The 22,862-nt window shown below is 37.2% G+C and overlaps 2 protein-coding genes across 3 annotated transcripts; one reads left to right on the top strand and one right to left on the bottom strand.

Moving 5' to 3' along the window:
- Positions 1 to 525: 525 nt before the first annotated feature.
- Positions 526 to 8,242, top strand: LOC105149525 (leukocyte receptor cluster member 8). Its single transcript, XM_011061991.2, has 6 exons — positions 526 to 1,038; positions 2,905 to 3,332; positions 3,961 to 5,150; positions 5,449 to 5,782; positions 5,869 to 6,076; positions 6,578 to 8,242. Exons 1-6 carry the CDS (start codon positions 869 to 871, stop codon positions 6,738 to 6,740), a joined length of 2,493 nt encoding a protein of 830 aa, XP_011060293.1. The 5' UTR covers positions 526 to 868; the 3' UTR covers positions 6,741 to 8,242.
- Pka-R1 (protein kinase, cAMP-dependent, regulatory subunit type 1) lies at positions 8,216 to 22,587 on the bottom strand. 2 transcript variants are annotated; one of them, XM_011061992.2, is made up of 5 exons: positions 22,370 to 22,587; positions 11,359 to 11,668; positions 10,990 to 11,256; positions 10,550 to 10,753; positions 8,216 to 9,852 (listed from the first exon to the last, which is right to left on the bottom strand). In XM_011061992.2, the coding sequence occupies exons 1-5, from the start codon at positions 22,532 to 22,534 to the stop codon at positions 9,680 to 9,682; spliced, it is 1,119 nt and encodes a 372-aa protein (XP_011060294.2). In that variant the 5' UTR covers positions 22,535 to 22,587; the 3' UTR covers positions 8,216 to 9,679. The 2 variants fall into 2 exon arrangements, with proteins under 2 accessions (XP_011060294.2, XP_011060295.2); XM_011061993.2 differs by lacking the exon at positions 22,370 to 22,587 and adding an exon at positions 15,323 to 15,780.
- Positions 22,588 to 22,862: the final 275 nt, after the last annotated feature.

Raw genomic sequence — 22,862 nt, 5'->3', positions numbered from 1 at the left:
CATTCTTAATTACCTATTTTAATTTCTTCTCTATAATCATCTTTTATATGTATATTGCATTATTACGATTTAAAAAATAAGAGATTTTTTAAAATTAACAATTATTATTTGACAAAATGGTCGAGTCATATTCAAGTCTTTCGTATATCATGTTTCTATTAAATTAATACATTTATTTATTTATTTTATTGAATTACTGCATTTTTGTTTAATGAATTTCTAGATAAGAAACATGACAATTAAATGACACATGTTTCTTATTTAGAAATTAATGTAGAAATTATACTAACTTATAATTAATAACTTTACATACAACGAGAAATTATCTCCGTCATTTCAATTTTCATACAACATGATAGATTAAATTCAATGTTATTTTTATTTTTTAAATCGAAATTCCATTTCAATAATTACGTGATTGCAATGACCAATCATAACACTTAACACAGTCGCGCTTCTCTTATAAATATAGGACTCTAGCCTATTGCGGTACTAGTGACTCTACCAGGCTCAACCATTATCAACCGAGTTCCATTTCATCTTGTTCCGGCCATTTTCCTTCGTGCTCCACTCCGTGTTCACGCGATTCCGAGTGTCACGTCGCGCGTTGTGCGTAGAAGCATTTCGAGTCGAAGTACATGGAATAAATACGAGGAAATACAGAATTCACGGATTGTTCAAGTGAATCCCTATTGGTTTCTTTTTTCTCTTCTTTCTTTCCGTTTTATATCGCAGCATACGCACGCCCGCGGCTCTACTCGCGGTAACTCGACGACGACGCGAAAAATTGCGACCCGCGACGCACCACGAGTAGGGAGGGGGAGGCGGCCATCTCCGTGCTCTTCTGATATTTTTTATATTCCACGGTATGTCAGAAGGCGAAGCACTGTCGCAGAAAAAGCAGCAACAACAACCACCGTTCCATCAGCAGCAACAACAGCAGCAGCAGCAGTCGCAGATCGGAGCGGGTTCAATGGCGAATATGGCGTGGCAATATCCGCCGAACAACATGCATAACATGTTTCCACCGTACCCAGGGTGAGTCGCGATGATGAAGTATCAATGTCAATGGGGAGTCGGCCATATCTGTTGACTCAACGAATTCTCGAAATTGACGTTCAGACTCGCCATTTCACCATTACGTTTACGCAATGTACGATACACGATTTCACTTCGAAGTCTGAGTCGTTGAGATTGTTTGCTCGACACGATCCTAATGCCTTCATCTATACATATATTATGTACGTGCAGGATGATTCATGTCGAGTTTGATTGCATTGTACAATTTCTAACTTTTAGAATAAAAATTATCACTTTTGAGCCAGTCTTTAGACTGACTCAGTTTCCATTCTTTAGTCAAATTTTATTCCTAAAAGATTTAGAGAGATAAAAGCTTTGTTTTTTCGAAGACAATTATGGTTTAGTACACAATAATTCAATGAGTTTGAATGAAATATGTATAGTTCTCTCACTTTCTTTTACACTTTCTTTTTCTCTCTCACTCATACTCTATCACACTCTCTCTTTCTTACTCCAACTTGGAATAAGGCAATCGTATATCTCGAAACAAAGTGAAAATTATAAAAATGAGCAAATTTATTAGATGCTGATCAATCAAATTAAAAATATTCTAGTGAATTTAACTACTTTTTGTAATTTTCATTTGCAATTTTCATACATAATTGACTTCCAGCATCAGATTAATTGTTTTAATTGTGTATTTTGAAACGAAATAAAAATTATAAAATTGTGCTTTACTATTGATTAATGAAATTAGTAAATTCATTTACTTTTGTATTATAATTTTTATCATCTCAAGATACACAATCAACTTTCAATTTCGAACTTTCTTTGAAACAAAACATAATCTGTCTGTGATTCTTTCCTGTAGATGAAACTTTTAATAAAGTTAGATTTGTTAAAGGATTATCTATCCTTTTAAGAATATAATATGAATATGATATTAACAAGGTAAACTCTGCGAAAACGCGTAATTTGAGATGAATTGTCTTATACATGCGCGAATGATGTTTGTGACAACCTTCTTCAAACATAGTTTGTCAAGAGTTTATTTTGATTTTAATATCACTAATATATTGTTATATTATTGGCTATGCTCAACAAAAGCAATTTTGCATTGAGTATATCTAGAAACGCAATCATTCACTAAGAGCCTAAATATCAATCAAATGTGATTGGTTAGATCTAAAGATAAGAATCAATGCGGTAGCGTTCGACGGACTCAACTGTTGAATCCACTGAATGCAACCATTGAACTCATTGAGCGTTCAGTGAGCTCTTGCATCTGATTTGCATTAGATCTAAAAATATAGACTAAACAGATGCAAAAACTCAGTGAGCGGTCGTGCTTTGGATGCACCTAATGGGTGCAATTAAATAGAGATCGAAGGTGATCGATTGTAGTATTGAATACATCCATTCGACTTTTACTTAGACTCTTATCGGTTGCGCTATTGATGGATGCGCCCATTATAAAATTCTTTGAGTACATTCAGTACAACCTTCGATCTCTATTTAATTGTTCAATGCACCCACAACAACTACTCTGAGTGCTCGATGAGCTATTGTAGTACTATATGAATGCATCCTTTAATTGTAATGATTTGAATTGGTTTTTGTTCTTAGATCCTCACGGATCTATATAAATGTATAAATATAATATATTGCTAAGTTATTACTTATTATGATGTTATATATTTCTATAGTAATCATTTTTATTGATGTTATTTAAGTAACTTGTAATAATTGGAAATTTGATATCAAATAATAATCTAAATTAGATAAAAATTTATACCAAGATATCAAATTTTTTGTCTGTTGTAGGAATTGTCATAAAATGGAATTGCGTTTACAAATGATAACTTTCACAATTTCTTTTTGCAGACAAATGTATGGTCCAGGATATCAAGGTGTGCCACATCAAGGACAGATGTTTAACTACTATCACATGATGCCAGGATATGGCCAGACTTTTAATCCTCAACAGATGCAGCAACATCAACAACAGCAGCAGCAAACGCAGCAGCAGCAGCAGCAACAGCAGCAACCACAACAGCAGCAGCAGCAGCAGCAACAGGGAAACAATCAGACAAAGCAACAGTTACATCAACAACCTCCTATACCTGGTACACCAATGCCTCTAGATGATGAATCTGATCTTCCACCATTGCCACCCGGTCCACCACCAACAACTCCATCAACTCAACAACATAACAATCACATGCAACAACAGCAGATGACTTCTTATTCAGGATTAATGTACAATTCGTTCCCTTATGGTAATTGGAATGGAATGCATAATAATACTTCACGTAAGTTTCGTTATATTTTTTTAAATGTTTTAAATAAATAGAGACGGGTGAAGAAATTGCAGCAAAAGGAAAATTGATCACATTTTTTAGTAATTTTAATAAAAGTATGTTATTTCAGTTTTATATATCTATAAATAATATATCAATTTTAATAGTAAAAATAATCGGAGTTGTATGGGTTTTCGAAAAAGAAAATATTTTGAAAATCTCGATATATAATAATCAACATATAAAATAATGAATTATAGAATAGAGACATAATATATAGACCTGGCATACTATATATCAGACAATGATTGGCTCCGCGTGCGAGACAAAGAGAGAATATAGCTCAGATTTCTCTTCGCTCTCTAATAAAGATTCTTTGTCTGTTAGAGAGAGAAAAGAGACTTGTTGTGATCTCTCTCTCTCTCTCGCACGCAAAGGCCAGGTCTCATGTTTCGTTTATTTACATTGTATTTTATGAGAGTTCTAGAATATTGTTCCATTGTTCTTTTGTTTTGAAAGTTTGCTTCTATCGTCATGTAATGTAACTCGTCAATATTTACTGTTATTGTCAGGTACACTTCACTCATCTCTATAATATATAATTTGAATATATAGCTCTAAAAGTACTAATTCTTTACAGAGTACAATGGTCAGACTATCCGTTTCAACTTACCAAACAAGAAAACGGGTCTTGGATACGTGCCGTCCGGCAATAGCGGCGCCGCGAAGAGAAAACGTAAGCGGAACAAAAATTTAGCAGCTCAATTCAACAATAGCTTTCAGGGAAATGCTCCGATTGGTCCCTTCATGCCTAACGGACCGAATGCAAAACCTGCGGAATTACCACCGTTACCTCCCACGCAATGCGAAGTGGCAGCCCCTCCGCCACCAAGTGAGGAGCCTCCTAGTTCTGTCGTGCCGGTCACCACGGTTTCCAGCAACGTGGTCCCCGGTACTGGCACTACTCCCTCCATCGCTCAAAGTCCGGTCGGGGATTGGCCCGACAGTCTGAAGAATTATGTAAATCGATGCTACGAGAAATGTAAGACGGCAGTCGATAAAGATCAGGTCGAAATCATACTGAAGGGCAAGATCACACGCGCCGCGAATGACGGCTCGCTTTGGGTGAAGGACTGGGATAAGGAGCCTCTGCCCAGCATCCACAGCGAACGTATGACCATGACGATTAAACCTTCGAAGCCGGCGTTAAAGCTGGCGAATCCTTTGGCGAGCCCACTGGTCAATGCACAGGGAGGCCTGCGCAAGCCTGGCCTTTCCAGCTCACTCGGGGCTCGGCTTGGCGCGCGTCTCTCTGTGACACACAGCAGGCGGTCGAGGACGAGGTCGAGGTCGAGGTCGAGGTCAAGATCAAGATCCAAATCAAGATCGCGATCCCGTTCGCGATCGCGATCGCGGTCACGTTCGAGGTCGAGATCAACGCGTTCGCGCACACGTAGCCCGCCGCGCAGGTACAACAGACGCAGCACATCCTCGTCGTCGAACATTAGCGATCGAGAACACGAGTACAAGGCTCCTAAAACGAAAAAATCCGCGCGCAACAAGGCGAATCATAACAAGAAGTCCAAGAAGAATAAGCAGGCTAAATCGCATTTCTATTCCGAATTTGGTTTAGCTACAGGCAACACGGACGAGCTGGGAACCAAGGAGAAGCTGCAGCAGCGCGCTGCCAGATTCAACGGCGGCGTTTCCAGGACGGTTGTTAGCAGCGTCGTTATTAGAGATGACTCGAACACGGACTTTGATTTTACCGGACTCCACATCGTCGGCACATGCAAGGATCTAGAGAAGCCCTACTTGCGTCTCACAACGGTACATGAATATTCAAAATTATTTATTCTCATCTACAGTTAATAAATGTTTTATTATGAATTAGGGGAGTGTTCCATTTTGCGCTTACAATACTCGCGCGTAATATTTGTTCTTGTTTAATAATTAATAAACGACAAGTATAAAATGATTCCAAGAACATTGCAAGCGTTGGAACACTTCCCTAATTCATAATAAAACATTTATTAACTGTAGATGAGAATAAATAAAATCAATTATACCACAGTCGTGATATAATCAATCACGTATTTTTTTTTAACGAAATTATATAATATTGCAGGCTCCTGCCCCTTCTGCAGTTCGACCGGTAAGTGTACTTCAAAATTCTTTGGCCCATGTTAAGAAACGTTGGCTGGCCGATCAGGACTACAGATATGCTTGCGACCAATTAAAATCCATCCGGCAAGATCTTACCGTGCAAGGTATCAGGGACGCGTTTACAGTTCATGTATATGAAACTCATGCTCGTGTAGCTTTAGAACGCGGTGATCACGAGGAATTTAATCAGTGTCAGACACAGCTGAAAATGCTTTATCAGGATCTCAGTGGCGAGAACCGATGCGAATTCATTGCGTATAGGATTCTCTATTACATTTTCACAAAAAATACTCAAGGTTGGTAACGAGTTAATAGAAGATTCGCAAATATTTCCTGACATCAAGAATCACATAAAAATATTCTGTAATGTTTTCGATTTCAGACTTAACGACAATTTTAGCAGCACTTTCGCCAGAGGATAAAAATAACGAGTGCATAAAACACGCGTTGAAAATACGATCGGCTTGGTGGTTGGGTAACTTCCATGCTTTTTTCAAACTGTATAGGACGGCTCCGTGTATGTCTGCCTTCTTGATGGATTGGTTTGTCGCTAGAGAGCGAAAGAAGGCATTGAAATTCATGATAAAGTCGTACGTATTAAACCTTATTTCTAGATACTGTTATTATTATCTAGATGCGTAATTATTTTTGTATTTTTCATTAAATAGGATTGTATACTTTATATGTTGATAAAAATAATTTGTATTTCAATTAATGACTTTAATTTTGCTCTCAAATTTTTTAAATTCAATTTTGTTTAATAATGATAAATAGAATCGTAATGTAATTATATCATTTCATTAAAATAGTACAATAGAAAGTATACAATCTCTTAACTGATTTTCTAAACAGAAGTTTTCTAAACAGAAGATTTGGAGAACAGCTTATTTGTATCAACGCTATGTTTTAACAAATGATATCTATGAAGAAACATGGACCACATGAACTATAATTGCAGATTTCTGTTACAGGACATCGTAGCTGAAAGTTAATTGCATATTTAATTGTTTTTTTTTCTGTTTTATGTATTCACTATCATGTCACCATATATGCGGCAATTATCTAACATTTGCATTTCTTCTGCTGTTTAGCTACCGGCAAAATTTGGCGGTTCATTTCGTCGTAGCAGAATTGGCCTTTGATTCTTTGGACAAGTTTTATGAATTTGTCAGTGAGTTCGGCTTGGTTTATGCTGATCTCGCTCGACAACAAATCGACTGCAAGGCAAGCAGTAGTAGTCTAGGTGGTTGGTAGAAGGCAACGCCACTCTACTGTCCTACCTTTTTACTCCTTGTGGCGGAAGATATTTTAACACGTGAAAAAGATGGGCCACACACACACACATTCATGTATACATACACATACATACACACGCGTACCATGCATAAATCTCACGTGTGTAGTATTACGTGTATATGCATATGTTTCCGGCATATGTGCGCTTGTGTGACTCATATGCATATATACAAGTATTTAGATAGATGTTTCATTTCGCTGGGGTACACATCGTTTCCGTAAATTTCTCTCACCCTCGGAAGCCCCGTGTGTGTTGGCTTTATCTCTCGCAAACGATCTTCAAATCATCGTCCCACGGCGGTGGCGCAATTTCATCACCGTCGGGCGCAAAAATCGAAAGTTTGGGACTTCGACTGTGAATTTGTACATACATACTCCCTCGTTCAGTTTCCCCGCGCGCAATTGTACATAATCTCAAGAGGACATAGATGCGGACTCTCACCGGGGACTCCTGGAAATTGTACAAAAATCGGGACGGATGATCGTTTCCGTTCATATTTGGCGCTACCTCATTAAAAAGATTAAATGAGAAAAAAAACTCGGTATAACGTCAAGGATCATACTCACAACGCAAACGGTACAATCTGCGGTCTTCGCAATAGGAAAAAACCCATCTTTCGTTCGTTATCGACTCGGGGACGATTCGTCGATAAGACGACTGCTCTCTCCTTTTCAATCATTTGTAGCGTGATGCGCACACACGCTTCATTGCCTTGATCGATTTTCCAAATGTTCTTTTAATAAGTATTAACTACACACAAAACAACCCAACCGAGCCGCAACGCAAACTAGCTCTCTCCTTTTGAAGAAGAGTGTACTTCAAAGAGAACGCGGATAAGGATTTTGTTTCACGAATTCGGAGACACGAGTCGCGTTTGAAAGGACATTGTGATGACGTTCATGCCGTTCGTGCTCGAGAGACGCTCTTCTCAGAACAGAGCATTCTTGATCCGCGATAAAGTGTCATTCCCGAACAAGCTCGAAGAAAATCGGTAGAAATCACAGAGGGAAGAAGGAAGAAGAAATGGCAGCATTGTTTCCTGAATATCGATGGATGGAATCGTTTGTTGAAGATGTCTGGGTTTGGGGATGAAGACAGAAGAACGAAGATCAAGGAGAGGACATACCTCGTGCGAAACGAATGGCGTATCATCATCGGTTCTTTTCATCGTGTGTGATTTTATAATTAATTTTAATAAGTGTTCATGCGCCGTGCGCGGTGCGACGATGCTCCTTTCGATGTTAGAGTCGTCCTATTCTTGTTGGATTCTCTCTAGGTGGTCGAGACCCTTCTGGTTTTCCTTCGCATTCGTGCGCGCACGCACACGCCCACATGCTCGCTCGCGCGCGCGCATGGAATGTGCATCAACCGCATTACACGGATTCGGAAAGGGGAAATGACTCATTGTATCATACTTGATCCGAATACGATGTTGTGCATAATAAATTATTTAATTTTCTGACGTTGTACCTCATTTTTTGTCTCGCTTGTCGTACTATAAACCTAGCGCACTTTAGAGGAGATATAGATTGCGACTCGTTTTGCCTCGCTTAATAATAAATACCACGGTCGACGGGTTTCTTGATGTCCGCAATTGCAAATTGCGACTGACATTTATGTTGTTGCTAATTATGTATATATCTATATTATACCGATTCGCCATCGGTAGATAAAAATAATTTAAATGTTAAATAATTTAACAATCCATGAGACAACATAGAACATTTAAAATATATAACAGTAAACGAGAAAATATCGTTTTTAACGCCGATCCTCTCGTTGATGAATAATATTTTACGGCTCCTGGCTCGTTATTGTAATTATATCGGATTACATCAGAAATGAAAACTTATTACATTTGCTTTACACAATACTTACAATATATTTGCAATGAAAGAATCCAGCTTTTTACATGTCACTACTTCTATTCGATAGAATAGATTTGTAAAATTTATTGAAGATTTCGATTCATAAAATAAAATCTGCTAAGTTTAATCGGATGTTGTGAGATTTACATTCAAAATAAAAAATAAATGTAAACAGAATTATTTATCGTGAATGCATAAAAAGTACTTCACCAATTTATTCTATCGAACAAAAGCGGGAGGCAATACAATTTTTCATTTCTGATGTAATAGAAGTCTTAAAATGGCTTTCGAATAATTTAACGTGATTTGATCACGAATTCGTGCAATATGAGCTTAATGAGCGCCTGCATTTTCGACGTAGACTTCAAAATGCGATTATAAACCACGTCGGGATACATCGTATCGGTTTCGATCAAAGATCTACAATGCACGCGAGATGTACGCAACGTATCATTAACCGGATTAACTCATTAGCGTCTTCAAGCAAGAAGAAACCTGATTTTATGAATTAGAATCTGTTCTCTAATTCATATTGTTAATATTCGATATCATCTGTGATCTTTTTCAGATTCTTTTATAAATTTTGTTTTTAAAATTAGATTTTTAGCTTCTTGAAAGAGACGTTAACAGATTAATAATTTCTTGTGCACGAGAATCTTATACGAGTAGGAACAGATCGCGCGGAAGAGATCAACGTCAATATGAATTCGCATGCGCGTCGGCATCGAGTCGCGAGCTACACAGTGCGTAAATAGCCTTACGGTAAATATATTAACAGCGTCTCTCTAACGATTCCGTTTGTGTTTTTTTTTGTGTGTATGGCGTGTACACATCTGATTGATAGCTGACGTAATACATTAATTCACTTATATATAAATATTAATCAAATAAAAAAAGATTTAACTATGGTACGACAAAATAACGTAGCCTTCGGTGGAAAATGAAGTCGGGGATGATCGGCAGCGGTGCCTGCGATGACGAGATTGGAGTTAGGAAGAGGAGGGAGGATGCGGAGAGACCGAGTCCGTTTACACGGAAAGGGACACGAAGCTGTTATATTGGGTGATGTTGCGTTTCAGAATATCGGCGCACGGACCTAAGACCCGCTCGAACCGTGCCCGATCCAGTTTCACACACTTCAACGGACCCCTAGCTACTACGGTTGCCGCTCGGGGCCTGTCTAGCAGTAGCGCTATTTCTCCTGTAACAAAAAAAAATTCACATCGTTATTTCAATTCTCTTTTGCATAAAATTGATTACAGCACAATTTTGTATACATAATTTCACATAAAAATTAATAAGTTTAGTGGTTAATCGAATGGCAGAATTAGATTAAAGCTCCTGTTCACTTACCACTATTGTAGATTGTGAATAACGTCAGAAGCAAGAAAATATATAATAAAAATTCTTGTAAAATATTTTAAAGTATTTTATTACAACACATTCGATAGAATCGATTTGTAAAATATATTGAAAATTTTCCTTTTGTTTCATTAATTAATAAATAATCATATAACTGAAGAAGGAAAATAAATTATCCAATATGCATAGTACGAAATGAAATGAGCTATGTTGATTGCTATGACAAATTATTAAATAAATATGATTTAATTTCTCCCAGAAACAAGAATAGTCTTTTGTATATTTTATAAATCTATTTCATTAATTGTAAATATTGTTTTATCGAAAATATTTCTTTTTATTTTTTCGTTTCTGACGTCAATCTAAGATAGTGATGAATGAATAGAAACTTTAAATATCAGAGAAAATCGTAAATTCTTGTTTTTCTAATATTAGACATTATCTCGCTATTATAACAACTGTATGTCCTCTTTATTATTTTTTAATCAACTTTTCACGCAAATTCGTTATTAACTGTTCTGGATTTTATATATTACCGAAGTAATCCGATGGTCCTAAACGACCGACTTCTGCAGGTTCGTCTCCTTCCGAGCGTTGTTGAAGAACTACCGCCGTACCCTCGACGATTATATAAAAATCTTCACCCGGTTCACCCTGTCGGACTATCGTTTCACCGTCGTCGAACGCCACCGGCTCCAGAGCGTCTGCCACTGTAAGTCTTTCCCATTTATCCAAGGATTCTGCAAAGTGCATCGTAAACATCATTGATGGCCCTCTCCATTTTATCTTCCTATAATATTTTATTTTCAGCTAACATCCTTAAAAATCTTATAAGGATTACTTTTACTATTTTAAGTCTGTAACAGAGTAAGAAGATTTTATTATCCTCGAAATTCTGAAGAAGAAATTCCGATTGATTTACTACGTAAAATAGGATAGTAATCCTCTCTAGGAAATGAATTTCGAGCGAACTCACCGAGTATTGAAACTCTGGATAAGAACTCCTCGTACATTTTCCTTTTCCTTATAGTAGAGCCCATGAGAATTCTACGATAGGAGTCCCTGTCGATACCCCAGAGCTTCACATCGGTCTTTGCTCTAACTGTGGCGGCGCGTGGAGTTCCATAAATTAATGCGAGCTCGCCAAAGCTGCCACCCTCGCCGATCGTCGTCGCCAGCTCGCCATTGACGAATATTTCGACTTCTCCTTGATCGATCACGTAGAAATTGTCACCTTCGTCGCCTTGGAAAAATTTTATGACATTCATTTATTCCATGAATTAATGCGACAAACCAACGAGACGGAAGCACGAGACGGAAAACGATATATTTGAGCAATATACACCTTGACGAATGATCGCCTCGCCGGGCAGAAAGGTCACGGGGAACATCGCATCGAATATGTCGGAGCGCTCGTTCTCGTCTAGATGTGCAAACAACACGTTCTTGGCGATGGCCTTGCTCAGGGCAGCCATGGTTTTGTAATCCTTAGGTACGACCTTCTTGACGTAACTGGTGGCATCCTCTTCGGAGACCGGCTCCGCTGAGATTCCGCCTCGCCGTCGTGGTACCTGCGGACCCTGTTGTCCCGCAGGCATGTCTTCCGTATCCTCGGGACTCGTGGCGATCTGTTGTTTGGCATCGTGAGCCTGTTCCTGTAAATAAACGAGATAAAGTATTAGAGATGATAGCACGCATGACGAGAGATCTTTAACTAAAATGTCGATGATTGCGTTTAGTAGAAAAAGCAGTTTTAACAAGTTTTTAATATGATTAGTTTTACCTTTATATTGAGTTCCTCACTCAATATAAATGTATAAATTAATCGTATAAAGAATCTTATAGTTAGCTGCTTTTTCTGCTGAAAGCAAACAATATAATTACTATATTTTGTATACCATATAATTTATTTATTCTCATTTCTTTTCCTATATCGAATCGATTTGTCAATCTCAACGGATTAATTCAACGAAAAGGAAATCTCCTCGGACATAATTAATACAGTCAATTAATACAGAAGGAAAAAAATAATATAGCGTATTCTTACGAGAATCGGTTACCGATTTGCCTGATAAATAATGTAGAAGCATATCTTGATATCTTAGAGTGCACAATAAATTAACACGTTCGTTACCTTTAAAAATTTTCCACATTGAATTTCAAATATTTCTTTTTAATTAATTTTTTGCAACTAATTTTCGATTGAAAGTGTGCACTAACGTATGCTTTCAACAAAGAATTAAAACAATTATCCCTGTCTATCCCCATCGACGAGGATCACAGCGATGTGTTATCATGTTGCTTGCACATTCGGGAGGAACATAAAATTGCTAAAAAAAAAAGAGGGACGCAAATTAATAATTCATTAACCACGCGCCTGACCCTCGTGGCCAGGCTTTTCGCCTCATCGCGTCTATCACACATATAATTACCATGAAATTATAAATTATGTAGGTCTTTAGATAAAACCTTATGTTACCGTCGCTTATGTATACGATGCACGATGCACATCACCGGGGTGAGAGAGGTAAGCGAATAATGCCATAGGTCAGTTGGCGTTTTCACGCACGAACGCGCCGTCTCTCTTCGTAGCGAACCTCGTCGTGGTGCATCGTGCTAACGAGTATATTCAAATCAGCGCAATTCGCAATTCACTCTTTAATTGCCATGATAATATGTCGGCACGCTAACGTTACCCGCATACAAGGAGCCATCGCGATCACATCTATTTCGGGGTCTTACAAACCGACGAATACATCCAGAACGCGATATTTGTACGTCTCACAAGTCACATATAAATAAATTCAAGAAAGAAAAATAATATCGCTCCGTAAATCATATAAATCATATACTTTGATCTCGCTGGTGAAAATTAAGATACGGTGAGAAACTGTATCTGTTATCTAATCATTCGAGAGAAACACAGAAGTGATGCTGGTAAAAATCTGAGAAAAATCGCAGGATAACACTGGAGATTCGGAGTGAAACCTTGCAATTAGTACTTCTGCAAGAAGGTCTTCATTAAAACTTATTATTTGGACATTGACGTTTTCAATGGGAGAGACATTTAAGTTTCAATTTTAGAATAAGTTGTTCAATGACATCATCAGGTTTATGAATGGCAATTATCTATAGTGAGAGGGGATTTGATCGCGATTCACTAATGATCGCTCGATGTAACGCAGCTCCCAATGAACTTATAAAACTTGACCATCCGATAAATCCTCCGCAAAGACGCGTCTAGGCGGCCGACATGCGCCTCTGATATGCATTAAAAATAGAAGAGCAGAACTGCATTTATCGGAATTATTCAATAGATACCAGACGAAATCATATCCTTCGGAATCGTCGCGAATTCGATTATATCTGTTTACATTTTAAACGCAATTTATGGACAATCTATAAATTGGCATGGGATCCTATCTACGATTCAACGCAAATTGCCAATATATAAATGATCAATTAAGAGGAAACAATAATATATGTCACAAACAATTCAAATTATAATTGCATATAAATGCACATAGGTGTAATTAAACTATTGTTTGCGAGACCGGCTTATTATCGCAGGCTGCACTAATATAATAAAGACACATTATGTCATTGCTATTACAAACAACATACATAACTGAAATACTAGGCGAATCGCTAGGACGATAGTTATTAAATCTGTCAGTTTTACTACGTGTACCTGGCGGACGCGCATTTTCGGCCCGCAAAAATAGAACACGTTCTAATTCCATGAATACAATCCGCGATTCCGCAATTCCGCTTTGTGCGTTTTATTATATCCGAAGCGTAAAATTAGGTATAAAACTTTTCTCCCGTTTTTTCTCCCAGCCGAATTATCGATCACCTAAAATGAACTTCGAAACGGAAGAATTATGTAGCCAGATAATCGGAGTGAGAAACGCATGCGAGCATGAATAACTGGATAAACTATGTGCATAACTATATATAACATGCCGTATTAGATTCCACTCAAAGCCATCAACGGAATCAACGAATAGACGTACACTCTCTTATACAATCTCGTTAATGATAACATATATGTATGTATATATACTCGGCTACGGCGAGTAAATGCTGCAAGCATACATTCCCACACACGTACACGCGTCTACATTCTTAGGCACACTCCCGATGTAAGAGGATCTCTCGTCATCTCGACGCAAGTGTTTTTTAAGCTTATATCTTTTTCGCAGAGTATGAGTGGGGAAATATTTCAAGGATGACTAAAAAATATATCTAGAAAAAAAAATGTGTTGAATAAATATGTAAGAATATTTTTGAAAATTCAATAAGGAATATAAGTTATATAAAAAATTATAAAAATTTATATTAATTATTCTGAAATAATGACCGTAAGAATTCTTAAGTTAAGTGTTTAACTGATCGATAATATCGAACATTTTTCACATTGATCTTAAGGAATTTTAAGATTCCTTTTAAAAGTATCCTGTTTTTTTTTTTTCGTTCGGTTGGAAGATGACGTAAAAAGACTGAATAAATGCCATACTACTCTTAGAAAATTACTTTTCGTTGAAGAAGACTTCTCGTACTAACGCGAGTGACATAGTAAGACTATAGTTGCCATTTACGACAATCTTTCGTGCCATATAAGAGACGGTATCAAGCAAGACTAAAAAGTATCTGTCGTAATTTTTCTAATAAAAAGGATAGCCTTCTCTGATATATTTACTGTTTACACTTGTGACTTTTAAAGTCGAGCCTTCTTCCTTTAATAATTGCGGCCAATCATTTTTTCCTAGAAATCCAGTGAGTTTGCTGAAGTCATACTCTTACAAAATACATCATTAGAAATCCAAAATTAGAGACTTTTTTCTTTAACAATAATCAGAAATCCAAAATCAGAAGCTCTCTTCCTTTAATAATATTTGCACGGTCATATAAATTTTTCCTAGAAAGATAAATCCAATGAATTCGTTGAAGTCATATAACTCCTGTGAAATAATAACACATTATTAGAGATCCAGAATTAGAAAGATAAGAAAGAGGAAAGAAGTTCACGGACAATTATACGATCGACTCCTTGGAAGTTACAAATCTTTCAATCGAGAAAGCTCCTTCACGTGATTCTTTTCTTTCCATTCCACTTGGACATTTCACTTTTAATTTGCAAAGAAATCGTAAGATCACTACTTCTGACGAAAAACGAAAAGGAACGCAGAATTTTAAAACGCAAAACTCCGTCGATGATTAATATTGATCTATCGCTCAAGATCAATTATACGCGCGCGTAACTTGGACGATTACGAGCGGCGCACTCGTTCCTCTTTTTCTCGTACCTTATTCATCATTTCTCTCGAGCCTCCTCCTTTTCCTTCACTCTCCTTCTCTCCGTCTGCCCCCGTGTTCTTCTGCTTTCCGCGGACGCGTTAACACTTATGAACCAACCGCTTTTCGCGGCAGCGTGTCGTAGGTCGGCGATCTCGCGAGTTCTCGCGAACGCACGGGAAAGGAGATCGTCTCCGTCGTCGTCACCGCCGCCGCCGTCGTCGTCCCGTCGTCGCACACGCGATCTCGTGTCTCCGTTGTCGTCTGCCTTCTCTTCCTCTTCTTCTTCTCTCGCACGCTTCGCGATTTTATAAGGCCTCGGACGGAATCCAATTAGAGGTCGGAGAAGATCTAGCACGCGCGCGCGTCTGTGCGTCCGTCGGCGCGACAGCGTCGGTATGCGTACTGCTGTTGCTGCTGATGCTCGTTTGACCGCTCGCCGCCGTACTCGGCGCCTGCCCGACGGTTCCTGGACGGGACGGATATGCCGCCGAGATGCTGTCTCGTGGTAGTCGGTAAGTAAGGTCTTCCGCTCGCGTTAACGCGAACGTAAGCGGCTCCAGTGGATCGATTCGCGATGGTGGTGGTGGTGGAGGCGACGGCGGCGGCGGCAATGATGACGGCATTTTTCAAGACCTCGGCTCGTAAACCTGAGACTCGTAGTACTTGGACTTGTGTGGGAAATATGTTTCAGTGACACCGTTATACTTTCTACTACTTCGCGTCCCACTACGTATAAAGTTTTTATCAATGCTATAGCTGGAGCTGCCAGTGGAAAGAGTCTGGAGATTAGACATTAATTTTGTAAATGAGTTGAAATAATTAAAGAGTCCGTTGATTTTATTTATAACAATTACCTTTTATTCTTACTTTTTAATTATTTAAATCATCTCTGCTATTCTTACTTTTTTCTTTTTAATTATCCTTTAGTAATTATACTTTAATAACTATTCTTTTTAATTATCTTCAATAATCTTTGTATTACCTTGCGTCTAAATTATTACACATTCTGCTGTTAAATTGTATTTGTTCACAGCGCTTATAAGATATACCATCCTAAAGCGTTCAATAAATAACAATAGTTATTTATCTATAATTATTATTATTACAATATTTCCTCTTCTTTTTCCATTCTTCTGTTATTTTATTATACGTTGTATTTATTTCGTATTATCGAATGTTATATTAATATCGCCCTCGTCTCTCTACTGGCTTTCCTTTCGTTGCTACCTACGTGAATTTTCATCTCTTGTCCCCCGAGTTTGCTGTACAATGTTGCCGACGTTATTGTCAAACGGAGGCAGTTGAATATTTTATTCTCATAAATTCAAGCCACGACGCGACCGCCGTTCCTGGCGATGACGTCGGAGGAAAATTGGCGCCGCGGCGCGCAGGAAGAGGACAGCTATCGGCGGCTGGATTCCCTCGGTTGTGGCATCTCACATTTTTGTGAACTGCCGATGCTTTTAACATGCTCTCTCTCTCTCTCTGTTTCCGTCTCTCTATCTTGGCTATAAGGTTGTGCCTCGTTATATTTCGAGCGTGCTCTATGTTTAGATCAGCTGCCCCTATATCGCGCTCTCCTTCTCTCCTTTTGCGCGCACACACACGCATACAACATTTATGTGTACGCATACACAATTGCAAGCCCTCTTTTCATCCTCGCGCGGTGCAGTTCTCCTTCTTTTTCTTTCCGCTTTCTCTTACTACGTCCTTCCTATGGCCGGGACACGACAGAGGGTACTTCACGACCACATAAACCTGAGCAAAAAATTCGTGCGGTTATTTAAGGTAAATAATTCTTACAGAAGGGTGCGCCATTTGCTTCAATTAATGAGAAATTCTCTGAAAGTAACTGACGTTCACCTTTTCCGCTTTGAAACAGCTTTCATGAGTGGAAAAAAAAAGGGACCGATTTTTTTTGCAGAAGTCTTCATCCAATCCCATTTAATTGCTCCCGCAGACTCCCTCGCGATTATAATTGCGAGGACACTTTATTCCACGGGTTGATTATACGCGTTTGTTTACTCCTCGTTCTCCTTATATCTCGTGTCATAACTTTCGCTTCAATACTCCTATGTTTGCGCATCTTTCAGTCCTCTTTTTCCTCCGATAACTCTTTCTGGGTCTCGCGATTATTATTCCATCCCGCAGGCATCGTATTTTTCACCATTCCTGAGGGATTTTTCTATTCCAGAGGAATAAATTCCACTTTTTCCCTTCTCTCGCATATACATTTTTCACTCTTTCTCTTTCGCGAGCGCTTTTTGCCGTGTACATATATCGTATAAACACAGAAGGCCAACACGCGAGGCGATGATCCGCCGTCCCGCGCGCGTCTTCGCCTTCCTCGATGGCACCGTCACGCTGACTGACGCGTGCGACATGGAGACATTCGATCGAAAGACATCCTCGCGTGATCTCTTCGACATTATGGGAACGGAAACAATCATTCCCAGGCGATTGTTCGACGGAACAAACGGTTAGGCAAAATGTTAATACATTATATGCTAGCAGTGCCAAGCATATTGCGGCAGATTGGTATCAATTGCGTCCGCATTAAGCTATGGATTTTGCTCACCATTTTTAGACAGTATTCAATATAATTTGATGTTGCAGATTGTCAGAAATCAAATAGAATCTGTCACTTTTTAATCGTTTAAAGGGAATGTTTTATTTAAATGGCTGAGAAACACACACCGAGAGAAAAGTTTGGTGTATGACTATAATTGTATGATAAAATAATTGTGATAAAAAAAGCACCATTTATAGTTATTATTGTTATATTATAGTTATATTATAGTAATAATTGTTATATTTACAGTTCTATGTATAAAAAATATATAATTGACTTCGAAAAGGATACAGTTATTTTTGGAGCAATTATATGTTTTCTGTATAGAACTATAATAATTATTACTAAAATTATAGCAATGATAACTATAAAAATGGAGCTTTTTAATGGAGCTCCGAATCATAATTATTTTGCAATTATAGTCATAAAACTAACTACTTGTTTTTCAGTAAACAACGAGATCATCATCACTAAAGGGAATTAACGTCACCTTGACGAAACCCTGTTTACTCATATCGATTCTTCCCGTAGCAGCGAAATACCTCGCCATATTTTGCTTTCTGCCTCGGAAACGGCCTTCGGCCTACGCACTTTGTGCGACTTGGTAAACATTTACGTCGCAGAATGACAGAATACAAGATATCCATGGATCTGCTGGTAAATCTGATAGCCATTCTATAGCATTCACAAAAATCTTAGATTCTTGGTATATTCGGAATCCGTTGCCATTCCTCGACAGGGATGTTTCCGCATGATAGCAGTCGCGCTTCCATTTATTTTAGGCAGTCGTCGATCTTTTGGTCGCCTGATCGTAGCGAAGCCTTCGATCTTCTTAGGCGACATGCGTCGCGTTCTCCAATCGCGTGGGTGGCGGCCGCACGAACTTGGTTGCTTAACGTAATTGCTCCAGCGTCGCTAACGTTAAATGGGAAAGGTAACAGGCAGCAAAAGGTCTCGGGGCCTACAGAAACTGCATTAAGGATCACGCCAAAGTAAGGATATAGTCCGAACTGCTACTCCGATGGACGTACTTCAATCATAAGACATCTGCCCTTCGTAAATCCATTTTATTTGATAACGGATGAGCTAGGAATATCTGACGAAGAATAATGACGTTAATTAAACGGAATCTTTCTTGAAAAACTTCCTTATTCATTTTACTTCTCTGCAGAGACCTTATGCACCTTGCATATATTTTATCTTTCTCACGCGAGATTAATTTTCTATATTACCTCATTTCATTTTTAATTTAAAGCTATCTTATCTTGTCTCAGAAACTTCACTGAAAAACATGTTTATTTCTATACAGTGTAAATTAATTTTCATCTCAGTTTAACTTATTTCTTATCCTCTTCTGAATTAGTAAAAGATAAAAGTAAATTGAACCGACTGAATTAATTTTCGAAGCTGATGGTTAAATCTATACACACACAGTTTATAGACACACACAGTTATTGACTACTACACTGCACCCTTTTTCGAGTAATAACATACGTAGTTATGAAACTGGCCAATCACAATCATTCCATTCTTCACAAGGAATAACTATAATTGATTAGTTTTATAATTATATAATAGATATTATTAAATTTGATTAAAAGGATGTAGCTTTTGAAGTAATAATTGTGCATAGAAATAAATCTGATTTTTTTTTATAGAAATAATTCTGATGATTAATCTTAATTTAACTTACTTTTTCTGATTCTAAGAATCAGATAAAGATAAAATAAAGTTTTCTTTAACTGGAAAAAAAAAATATAGTCTTTGAACTTAAAGTGGAATAGATATGTCCGATAAAATATGTTTGGCAAAAATGAAAAGGAAGTTTAATCCAACATAAAAATAAACCTAAATAAACTGAAATTAAAGAGAGTTAATCATTCGTAGAAATGAGTTCATTTAAGTTCATTTTTGCTATGTTAACTAACATTAATCTCGGTTTGACATACTTTTTATTTTCCTCAATTCTAAGAAATAGAAAAAAATAAAGTAAATTACAATGAAATTAAAATTAATCTACATAATAGAAATGGGTCAGAAAATAAGAAGGATGCAAGGCAAAGAATCCATTATACACACAGAAAAATACATACTATACATAATATAACATATAAATACATATAAATAATAATTACTTTGTACTTTACTTTCCAATATTTTAAAAGCTCATATATCCACAAATCTATCATAACTTTATCGTAGAAATCAAATTTATTCAAAATATATTCGGAATACTAGTAAGTTTCAGACTTCAATGAAAATTATTAAATTAAAATAAATTTTATTTGTTTATTAGATAAAATTATTTCTTCGACTAACTTATATTTAAAAAAAAAAATAAATTTCTGCTTTGAGTACACAATAAGTTTTCCTAAAATTTGTAATAATTATATTTTAAAATTATTATCAAGAAAACATTCTTTGTTGAAGATAATCGTTATTTAAAAGAAAAAGTAAATTGAGTAGTCACTTTTCTGAGAATGATATATTCTTCTGTAAGTACGTCTGTTTTCTATAGCGAACTAATACACTTTTAGAACTTAAATTGAAATGGATATATGTATAATATTTGGCAAAAGCAAGAAAGGAAGTTCTAAAGCCATGATCAAACTAGAGATTGAAATTGAAATTGAATTGCAATTTAATCAATAAAAAGAAAGAAAACCAATCTCAAGTTTAGTAAACTTCGCTTTGATTGCTTAAATTCTAATCCAATCTCAATCTCAATTTCTAGTTCAATCATGTCTTAATGAAGTCTAGTGTAGAAATAAAAAAAAATAAATTTTATGATACAAAACGCTTATCACCCACAGTATTTCAGATATCTGCTGTAACGACTGTAGTAAAGATGGCTACAGATAGCAGCACTTGTCGCTATCCTACGATGTTGTCTGTTGGTCATTACAACTCCGATGTATCAATTTTGCGAAAGATTTGTACAAAATGCTTATTCGTGCGCTACTATGTCTGACAAAAAGCCCCAGATATTGTTCAACAAATCACGACGGTTATCTATGACGTCAAGATAACACGATTTCCATGGAGAAAAACGGTCTTGCAGATTGCAATATTTACCAAATGAAGCACAGTGCTGATAACGCTTTTTCCAAACATAGAACAATCTCCGTAAAATCACTACACGATTCATTTATTCCTTTTGCTGCAATTGTTGGATAATGAACGCGAAGAAACTGGAAAGGCAAGAATCTGTTATACAAAGGCAGCTTCTCGCACACCACAGGAAAACTAAAAAGATTTTTTTTAAAAGATGCAGTATATTGCATAATGCAATAAGAAGCTCATATTATCAATAAACCTCTTAAAATTTTAAGAAAGATTTGAGTAAACATTTTCGCAGTTCGGGAAGATAAGAAGAGAAACACTAAGATGTCTGTTTCTATCAATATAAATTACTGATTGATTCAATTTCATCTTTTTTTATTGCTTAATTCTATCAATTTAAGATCAATCTCAGTTCAAACTATTTATCTTTTTTTGTCTGTTTCTATCAATGTAGATTAATCTCAATTCAATTTCCTTACTCTTCATCTTTTTCTAATTCTTATAATTACAAAAAATGAGGAATTAATTGAAAAATTAAAATTAAACTACATTAGTAGAAATGGACATAATTATACTGTTTATCTTTTTCTAATTATAATTCTAAGAATTAGAAAAAGATAAACAGTAAATTAAACTGAGATTAAAGTTAATCTTACATTGACAGAACCAGGCTAAATTTTTAGAACTAGAAAAAGATGAGGAGTCAGTTGAACCAAGACTAATATTAAACTAAATTAATAGAAAAGGACAGGAGATGGAGAGCATCTCTGGTCTCGGAGTTTGATTGTGTATCACACAACTTAGTGGAAATTATAAAAAAGAGAAAATTCATTAGGAGGTCAATTCTTAAAACAAGATAAAAATTATAAGAGTGAGTAAATTCATAAAATGTTGATCAATAAAATTATACATATTCCAGTAAATTCATTCATTTTTATAATTATCTCATCTCAAGATATACAATCAATCCCTATATATTGATCAATAAAGGATGCATTTTTTGATTTAATGACACAAGTCATCAAGAGCATCAGTCTATCTATCTTGACATTCTATGAATAACAAAGACAGAACGACTTGTGTCAACTTGAATCAACAAATGAAAAACATCTAAAATTATAAACATTCTAGTCAACTTGCTCATTTTTGTAATTTTCATCAAGTTGAGCGATACATAGCACAATCAAATGACCTCAATCACGCGTATCGCGTTATCGTTGCACCGAGAAACGAGGATTTCGACGTGTCCTTTGTATACGACGTTTGTCACCTATCTCGGGGAAACTTTAGCCCTTCGTTGAAAAACCTCGTGACGCTATTTTCCGCAGCGAGGAGAGTCAGGGACTCGCGACATATATCCTTCTCGTTTCCTCTCCTTCTCCGCGGTCAGGTTAATCGCAGCCGCGCACGACTTACGTACCCTTTCCAGCTTCTGGAAGTATTCCCGCAGGAAGGAGATCGGGTTCTCGGGCCGGCCCACGCACAGTTGCACTATACAGTCTTTCAGGACCTGTTGGATATTGTGTCTCTGCACGTATTCCTCGCACTCGCGTAAGCTCTGCTCCTCCTCGAGATTCGCCGCCATATTGATGCACGGCGCGCCGCTTTATCGGCGACGGCGATACGGCCGCGGCGCGGCGTCGCCCTTCGTCAACGTCAACCGAGCGCCGCTGTCGCGCGATCTCGCGCTCATAATTTCGGAGTTTCGACGCTGAAAATATCTACGTGACGATCTTTATTCTCCGTCGTATTTCTTTCAGTACTGAAAATCGAGATTTTTAAGGGAAGAAAATAAATGAATCGAAGGAAATTTGGATGATTTTGGTAATTCTCAAAATTCGCGCGAAGTCTTTTGTCATTGTTTGTTATTGGAAATCGTTGTTTATTTTTACGAATCGATAATTTAATCAAAG

This window comes from Acromyrmex echinatior, chromosome 12, assembly GCF_024713525.1.
Source record: "Acromyrmex echinatior isolate Ae372 chromosome 12, ASM2471352v2, whole genome shotgun sequence".
NCBI classification, from domain to species: Eukaryota; Metazoa; Arthropoda; class Insecta; order Hymenoptera; family Formicidae; genus Acromyrmex; species Acromyrmex echinatior.
Note: the sequence above shows the minus strand (reverse complement) of the source record. Positions and strands in the feature narration are given on the sequence as shown.

Bases quoted from the DNA above. Each gene is read 5' to 3' on its own strand.
- Pka-R1 (XM_011061992.2), bottom strand. From the start codon at position 22,534: ATGGCGGCGAATCTCGAGGAGGAGCAGAGCTTACGCGAGTGCGAGGAA. The intron at 10,754-10,989 runs GTGAGTTCGCTC...TGCACTTTGCAG, and splicing joins ATCCAGAGTTTCAATACTCG to AATCCTTGGATAAATGGGAA. The intron at 9,853-10,549 runs GTAATATATAAA...TTTTTGTTACAG, and splicing joins AGGACCATCGGATTACTTCG to GAGAAATAGCGCTACTGCTA.
- LOC105149525 (XM_011061991.2), top strand. From the start codon at position 869: ATGTCAGAAGGCGAAGCACTGTCGCAGAAAAAGCAGCAACAACAACCA. The intron at 1,039-2,904 runs GTGAGTCGCGAT...TTCTTTTTGCAG, and splicing joins ATGTTTCCACCGTACCCAGG to ACAAATGTATGGTCCAGGAT. The intron at 5,151-5,448 runs GTACATGAATAT...ATAATATTGCAG, and splicing joins CCTACTTGCGTCTCACAACG to GCTCCTGCCCCTTCTGCAGT.